This window comes from Pygocentrus nattereri, chromosome 19, assembly GCF_015220715.1.
Source record: "Pygocentrus nattereri isolate fPygNat1 chromosome 19, fPygNat1.pri, whole genome shotgun sequence".
NCBI lineage: Eukaryota > Metazoa > Chordata > Actinopteri > Characiformes > Serrasalmidae > Pygocentrus > Pygocentrus nattereri.
The window spans coordinates 23,998,473-24,007,167 of record NC_051229.1 but is presented as its reverse complement, the minus strand read 5'-3'; the positions used below and the strand labels follow the sequence as shown (position 1 = coordinate 24,007,167).

The 8,695-nt window shown below is 40.5% G+C and overlaps 1 protein-coding gene across 2 annotated transcripts in view; it reads left to right on the top strand.

The window, feature by feature from the left end:
• The first annotated feature begins 1,443 nt into the window (after positions 1-1,443).
• LOC108428331 (high affinity cAMP-specific 3',5'-cyclic phosphodiesterase 7A-like) overlaps positions 1,444-8,695 on the top strand; it is a 24,840-nt gene continuing 17,588 nt past the window's right edge. Inside the window, exon 1 of one of the 2 annotated variants that reach the window (XM_017699248.2) lies at positions 1,444-2,389. In XM_017699248.2, coding sequence (XP_017554737.2) covers positions 2,252-2,389 — 138 coding nt within the window. In that variant the 5' untranslated portion in view covers positions 1,444-2,251. The remainder of the gene's footprint in view (positions 2,390-8,695) is intronic. The other variant, XM_017699249.2, reaches the window with a different exon arrangement.

Sequence of the window (8,695 nt, the reverse complement as noted above, 5' to 3'; positions counted from 1 at the left end):
TTTCTGGAACCTGACAATCTTTGCAGCAGGAAGGCAAGCAGCACAAGCAACTCGTTACAAAGTGATCAAACAGGCCCAGAAGAGAGAGCTGCAGTTACAAAAGCAGGAGTACAATTGTTGTATTAGGCAACACTGTACCAAAGATAAGTAGCCTGGATGACGTAGCTTAAGCCCACATATGACTTTTCTTAAAGAGTAAATACAACCAACTACATACATACATACATATACACACATGCACACACGCACACACACACACACATTTTCTAAGCTCCTTATCCTTCTGGGTCACGGGAGCCTATCCCAGGGGTCATTGGATGGAAGGCAGGACACACCCTGGACAGGTTATCAGTCCATCGCAATACACCCCACTATTTTCACCTAACTCCGCCCCTGGCTCAAATTTGAAAAATGCTCAAAAATAGGAGGGGCACATTCGGAGGGGCACTGCAATGATCTACAGGTTTGGACGTGGGCCTGACAGGGAAACAGTTACATTAGTTGACTGATTTGCATACTGTGACATGTCATCTGTGCCTATAGCAGATTTGAATCAGAGGAGCGCTGCAGAGGCGGAACTGACCATGATAAAAAAACAGGTTTAGCATTCTGTTATATAGTTACTTTTTCTTGTGCAGAAGCAAAGTGGAAATGATACATAGAAATGCATTATAACATTCACATGAGCATACAGTAGTAAAGTAGCCCCATGCAAATTATGATATTACATGCAACGTATTCTTTATCAGGTCTTCAGATGGAAAAAATACAACTGTTATCGCATTGCTGCTGCAGTAACAGTTTCCAAAAGAAAATTGGCTGTCATCTTCTGCGCCCAGTGGGAACCCTCTGAAACACGTATTGCATAATCACCTAATCGCAATTATTTGAGATGACTTTCATAACAAACAAAAGGTCAATGGGATCTATCAGGCTAATAAATGTAAATGAAAATACTTTTAAGTAAAAGAAAACAATAAAGTATTAATTGAGACACACCTGGAGGCTTTTGTGAAGAAAAATGTTTTTAGGCATTGCTGAGTAATGTTAGTTATAGTTGTAGCCTTGGGTTGCCTGCTACAGGCCTCATCGCGAAATGACCAAAAATCTTAATGAATGAATTCTAAATCTAGAAGTAGCACATTTTCAGCTAGAATATCTGCTCGCTTATGGACGTTTTCTTTCTTTCTGTCTTCCTTTTTCGTAACAGATTTCGTCTCTTTGTAAACAGCAGGCCTATAAGTGCCCCGGATAGGGAGGACAGCCCCCATGTTCACTCAGGATTCCTCTTTATTGCTTTATCATTCCATCGCGGAGCTGCCCAGAACACGTCTCTAGCCAATGAGCTTCTTCTTCCAGAGAAAAGCTCCGACTGTCGTCCAATCAGAGGCGGCAGTATATTGCGGGGTAGAAATAATAGGACGAGAGCGACCCTGGAGCTTTACGTTGCTAGATCCCACCTCTGCCAGTGGTTTTGTATCGAAGGGGGTCAGGGGAAATGTGTCCCGTACCGAACAGCCCGTTGTATCCCTGGCTCTTATTTGTTCCGCACATCCCGCACAGCTCGCAGGCGTTTCAGGAGTGATTGTTTTAACAGGCACAATAGAAAATGTCTTTTGTTTTGAGCCAGAGAGCTCGCCGCCTGCTCTCTCACTCTCACACGAGTAGGCTGAGTGAATCCGGAGCGCTGCGGCCGCCTGCAGCGCGAGGACTCTGTTCGCGTTGCTAACTTGCCACTTTCGTCTGTACAGTTGCGGATCGGACGGGACGGACTCGCCTACACGCGACCCAGTTAGCTGTACCAGAACACATCGTCGTCTTCCTGGTCGACTTTTCATTTTTCTCGTTCACGCTCGAGAGGCCTCCGGGAGTTGTTTGATGTTGGAATGTCCCACCAAGCTTCGACTCGATCGGACGAGATACTGCTTTAACAAGAGGAAGCGAACGGACTGAGTGATGTTTTCTGGTGCGCGGCCTGTTTTTTTCGGAGCTCTCGCTTAAAAACTTAACGACTGAAATATGGGACAGAGAGAAGCACGGAGCGAGTGGACCAGACTGTCCGACCAGTCGACGTTTCGTTTAAGCACGAAGTCAGGGGAAACAGAGCGAGAGATGATGTCCTAACAGGATCTTTGTGCTACGACCACCCCTAAAAATTAGATGGATTCAAAGCCACTTTCAATTTCCTGTGTTGACTGTTGTTTGCTCTGATTTGACATTGGCTTGTTGCGCCGCATCTTCTGAGTCTTCAATGGAAGTATGTTACCAGCTGCCGGTGCTGCCGCTGGACCGACCGGTACCGAAGCACGTCCTCGGCCGGCGTGGCGCGATCTGCCTCACCTCCAGCCCGATCCTGTTCGGTGGGCCGGCTCCCCGTCAGCTCTCAAAGGTACGTGAGCTCGAGCGGGACCCCCGTGCCAGGCGGCGAGAGGGCCCGCAAGCCAGAGAAGTTTAAAGACACAGCGCGGGCCGAGCGGGCCTCCCCATCCAAAGACCCCACTGGGCTTCCTCGTGCAGAAGTTTAGATAAATTCACAGCAGGCATGGTGTTCCTTAATTTATGATTTAGTAATTTGTCTAAATGGTGCGGTACAGTTATGAGAGTCACTGGATTGTGGCTCACATATGGGACCTTGCAGTTTAAAGGGGTCAAATAGCTTTACACTTTTCCTTGGAGGAATATACTGTGGTTTTGTGCCCAGAATAAGTTCTGCTCTTACATACTAATACATTTGCTTACTGTATGAAAAGGGTGCTAAGTTATTACATGCTGAGTATATTGATGCCCATTAGTGTGTCAGTTATGAGATACTAGAGTGGAGTGAGCCTTCCAGTGTGAACAGAAGTGTCCTATGCAGTGTTTCTCTGTCTACAAAGCAGGAAGGCCTTCATTGTGAGCGATGAGTTGCATTCAATGTTTTTTAAAGCAGTTGTGCAACATTGTGGCCACAGAAGCTGATGTGTGATCAATGTTAAAATATTTAATGGTGTCATAGAACAACAGGTTATGTGCAGCATGTAAGGAGAGAACAGAAAGCTGCTTCAACAGTTCGTTGCAACAATCACCTAGGAGCTGCGTACACATATATGGAAAGGCTATGTACGCACACATGCACACACATGGGTTGATGTACGAGTGTTGAGGGGAAGTAAAAAGCAGGAAGTCCTGGTCATTATGCTCCAAACTTCTCAGAATGCCTCAGAAACCATAGCCTTATCAAACTCTTCATTCTTCCTCTGAGTGAGCAGGATGAGCTCTCATTTCACGTTTGATATGTAATGATACATGGCATAGACTTGAATAGCAGGCTGCAACATGGCGCAAACATGGCACTGCACTGGACTTCTCTGTCTGGGCAGTTTGGTTGGGTGTAGAACTGTCTTTTAATCCATTTCCACAAGGTAAACACACACAAACACTCTCATAAACACACACATACATTAACTCTTGTTATAGAGTAATGAGACTTTTCAGCTCATATTCAAATATTATGTAAATCAGACAACCCTCTCAGAAGAAAGAGCAAAAAGACAAGTAAAACTCTAACAGACACACACAATCCACAAACTTTAGAACATACATACACACAACATAACACACACTTCCCTCACACACAAACTGCAACACATTGTACATTGTGGATTAGATGTAGAGCCTATAATTAAATGTCACAGTTTTGCTGCTAAGGTGTAACAATTTGAATACAGCAATGAAAATTTGCAAATTCAAAATATTGAATGATTGTTTTGAAATGGAAAACTTTTTAGTTTTGTTTTTGGCATAATGTCAGATTAAGCATAGAGTTTGCCCAATGTTTATAAAGTAATGAACTACAAAGCTGTGCGTTTCTGCGAGTTTATCATGGGGATGGGTGTTTTTAGGCAAGATGATAAAATACACTATTTTTTAGAAAAAATGTAAGTTATTATTAATAATAATCTATGTAGACATAGTGCATTACGTAGGAATTTGAATACTGGCTCCTGCACCACACCAGAGCTTAATTTTGCGAAAAATATTTTTTGGGATTCAGCCACATCCATACTCGACAAACAGTGCATTGTTTGGCTGTAGAAGGTAGAATTTTAAAACTCACATAGCACACTATTCACTGAGTATGGAGCTGTTTGAGATTTGGAACACGGACATTTGAAGCATGTGCACCACTCTGGTAACATTCTTCAAACTTTTCAGTGTTTTGATCAGTGTTTTGGAGGCTGATATCAAATGCGTTTTGGTACGATGGGCTACCACTACCAGGCGAGAGCGGGGATGGATGCCATATAGGTGCATTAAGTAGTTCTGTAGTCTGCCACTGCATTCCATTACACAGGGTCCCTAAAGCAATTATGTTGTGTTTCCTATACACTTGAGTACAGGATTAACGGAAACGCAGTTCATAAATACCTTCATTCAGAACATCCTACAGCATTATATTCAAACTCCCATCTTCAAGAGACCTGCAGTGACTAATGGGTAAATTTTCCTGCTGCTTCCTGCGAAGTGAATAACTGTTGTTAACTACTCCCTGTGCAGTTTAAAGTTCCCTTCCAATGGAACTTTTTCAATCCCTGTGGTTTGGAATCACCCTTAAAATGTCTAAATACACTTTGCGGTACACTTTGCAGGGAACTACAAGGGCGATTGGAGTGCACCTCGATTGTTAATATTCGAATTTAGCAGCAACAAATACAGCCCTCCCTTCAGTGGTCCTTCAGATGCTCTGCTCCCCAAATTCATGAACGCACATTGCCAAGGCGAACAACACTTTTTCAGATTTTTGTGACAATAAAACTATACAGACAAACACCACAACAAAATGTTTAAAAGAACAATAACACAGCAAGTAATGTAACTAATGTTAGGTAGGTTAGGTTAGCAAATTCACTTCAATTGCTGTTGTGAAGCTAACTTAACCAGTTGCTATCATAAACATTAGCAAACAGGACAAAACAACACTGACCTTTGGTTCTGTGAAATGGCAAAAAATATGTTAATATGTTAAACAGAGCAGACCTCCTCATCTTTTTTCATACCTTTCAAGTCTCGAGAAAGCTGAAGTCAGTTTTTTTAGCCAGCTTCTTTTAGCCAGAATTTTCCTGTTCCACTTTAAATGGAATAGCAGACATTCTGGTACCTCAGGCTAGAGCAACCATTGAAATTCTGGAACCTACGCAACGGGTCTTCCTGATGCTAACATGCTAATAGAAATGTATCCTCAAAACCTTTGACAACAAACATAGTGAGTTTGCAGCGAAATATGAGCCAAATATGTGATATACTTCAGGAAAAATATATTTCGTTAGTGAAATAGATATGATAAGGCTGAAGTTTGCAGCCTGTTCACCAGCTACTTGTTCAGATTTTCCCATTCCATCTTAAGTGGTGCAACAGTTACATTCTGGAACGTCAGGCAAAATATGGCTCATATGTTTTGGTTCATATGTAACTTCTCAACACTCAAAATTGGCTCTCTCACCAGGCATACACTGTGCAATTTAGCCCATTTTAAGCGCAGTTTGCTCAGAGTCCGACTGAATTTCCAAATTCCGATTCCCAGCTTCATCAGCTGTCGTTTGCCATGCACAGTGAAAAGGGCAGCAGTGCCAAATTAACTTCACGAATGAGCTCCGATTGAGCAGTCAAATGACACGTAGTTTCAGAGCACAGTGCACAGGGCATAAATTAGCGAAGACGTGGTAGCACGGATTGTCAATGGCTGAATCTCAAATGCCCCCCTTCTTCCTATGTAGTGCACTATGTAAGTTCTGACTTTTATAACAAAAAACTGCACTGTTTGTCTAGTATGGAATTGTGCTGAATCTCAAATGGCTATTCATCAGACATATGTTTCTGATACTATTTCTATGAGTGCGGAAGCCACAACCAATCGCTTTTTCCATCTATGACATTAGTGGAAGCCATTTTAACGATAAGTAGAATATTTCAACCACATACAATAGAACGTCCATCATAGAGAGGAAACATTTAACAAGGCAAATGTAAACAAATGTATTTTTCTAAACTAAATTCAAGCTACAGTATATAGAATGAAGACATTTGTATTACATAAACTTTAAAAAATCTAATCAAATTTTCATCTCAATATTGCTGAAAATCTAGAAAACCTGAATAAACTGCAAATATGCTGATACCCATTGCTAAGAGGAGTTTGGAAGGATGTCATGCACAATGCTGGACGCAGCAAGCTAGAGTGTGGTCATGTGACCCAACGACTTAACGACTCAACGATAAGGAAGTGAAAGCTGCCTTTAGTAAAAGTAGGGGTTTTACCACGTGAGAGCTGTGGCTAAAACAAGGGCAACTATGTACTTCAGCTCCAAGGATATGGACAATATATGCCATATATGCCTCTATTGAAGATGCACAAAATGTCTTTCAGACAGCCAGCTGGATGGATTTCAGTGTAGCTGACCATTCCTCTAAACTCCAGTGTTCAAGTAATCATAGCCACTATGGATCAACCTACTGAACCCTAGGGCTATTGTTCAGTTATTCATTAATTAAGTTTTATCATTTGGTAATTCTTCTGTAACTACTATAAAACTAATATGTAAGAAGTTATAAAAGTGAGGAGCTGAAGTGAGGAACCACATTCAGGCCTATAGGGTTTTAAGAGGTGAAGCTAAGGTAATGTGAAAAGAGGTCTAGTGTTGTTTAAAAAAAATGAATGAATAAAGATCTCACCTATGTTCCCTCTTCCAGAGTGGTGTATCAGCTGCTTCCCACATGATGGCTGAGCTGCTAAAATTTAGCAGCATCACTGATAAACATCAGGAGGCCTACATTTCTACCAAACAAACAGCTGCACATTCATATATTTATGAGTATTTTTGTATATTCCAGCTTTAATGCTGAAACAGTCAATGTCACATGATTTGTAACTTAAGGAAAGCTTCTATAACTCAGTGCATGACAGAGAATACATGTGTTCATGTGTTTGTCTTTTGTAAGAAGCACTAAGAGGACTGTGTGTGATTGTTTAGCTTAGTGCTCAAGGCAAAACACAAGTTCTCTAGTCTGTGTCTGTGGGTGCTAATGTTTGTTTGTGTGTGTGTGTGTGTGTGTGTGTGTGCTGATCTGCATTCAGAGCATATATGAATGTGTAGAAGACAAGAGAGCTATATAATGCATTCGTAGAGTGCGGAACCTTGAGAAACTTATAGACCTTAAGGCAGGAATGTCAAACTTAACCACTAAAAAGGCCATATAAAAAAATTTCAATAAATCCATGGCCCAGAGAACATCTATGTTTTATTTCATTTTTAATTTGCATTTTGCTTTAAACCAAACTGACCATTGTTTATTCAAAATGTACAAACACTTCAGCAATAAAATATAGGCCTTTTCAGTAGACCTTGAAATATTACATGAATGTTTGAAATAATCAAATTTTAAATGTCTCCAGGATCTAGATCTTTTAAACCTACCTATTTGCTTAAACTAGACACCTGAAGTCTTTTCTTTGCTTCAAGTTCATTAATACTTGGGCTCAATTTCCAAGCTGTTGAGCTATTAAATGCTTATATTTGCTGAACTGCAGTTAGTTTGGAACTGGACCACGACTGGTGTGGAACTGTTTAGAGTCGTGTAGAACTGAAGTGTAACCACTGTCTCATAGATCATTGTTGGGGAGGGGGTGGGAGCGTGCATTATACAATAATACCAATACAATTAGGAACTAATCGTGGAATCAAGAAATCAAGTCCAGGCCTTATAAAATCCCAGTAATATCAGTGTGAATACAAAGCTAACCAGACTTCAGTCAGTTTTTAAAAATAGGTCAAATATATGTTAATTTTTTTTACAGGTTTTAAATAAAACATGGAATGTAGCACTGCCAAAATCTGTTAATGTGAAGTGCTGTTAGCTTAGCTGTTACATAGTACTAGAGTTCTATAAGGCCACTAACAGATGTTAGCATTATCACACAGGTGCTTTTTTCCAAGTTTTTCACTGAACTAAAGTCAGAGCTCTAGCTACCCCTGGATTTCTGAATAGCACTGTCTGTATGTGTGTATTTGGATACATTTGAATGCTTGGGTGCTATTGGTTTTAGCATTTGCATCATATTTGACAGTGAAAAGGAAAAACAAAAGATGTCTATCTAACTGACAGTAACACACATACTCATGCACATGGACACATTCAAAGGTCATTCAGACCTACTTCCCTAAATCAGGAGTCTGTTAACACATAGTGTGTGTGTGTGTGTGTGTGTGTGTGTGTATATATATATATATATATATATATATATATATATATATATATATATATATATATATATATATATATATTACATTTATGCCATTTAGCAGAAGTGCTTGGAAGTGCTTCCAAATCTGCTTGGAAAATCTATGCTAGTACAAATACTACAAAGATTGAATACATAAAAATACAGTAAATGTTTCAGGAGGGATGTGTGCATGTGATTTAACATTTTAAATAATACCCATATATAGTTGTACTGAGGGTTCACTGTAAATACTTATTCTGTCTGTTTGGTGAGGTTGTATTTTTAGGTTGGCAGTGTATCTTTGCAGTCACTGTGTGAGTTTTAGTTTATTGTGTGTTGTGGTTTTGTGTGTTAGGAGAGGTCATGGATGTGTGCCTTGGGGTGTGTGTGTGTGTGTGTGTGTGTGTGTGTGTGTGCTGATTATATATAGTGCCAGCA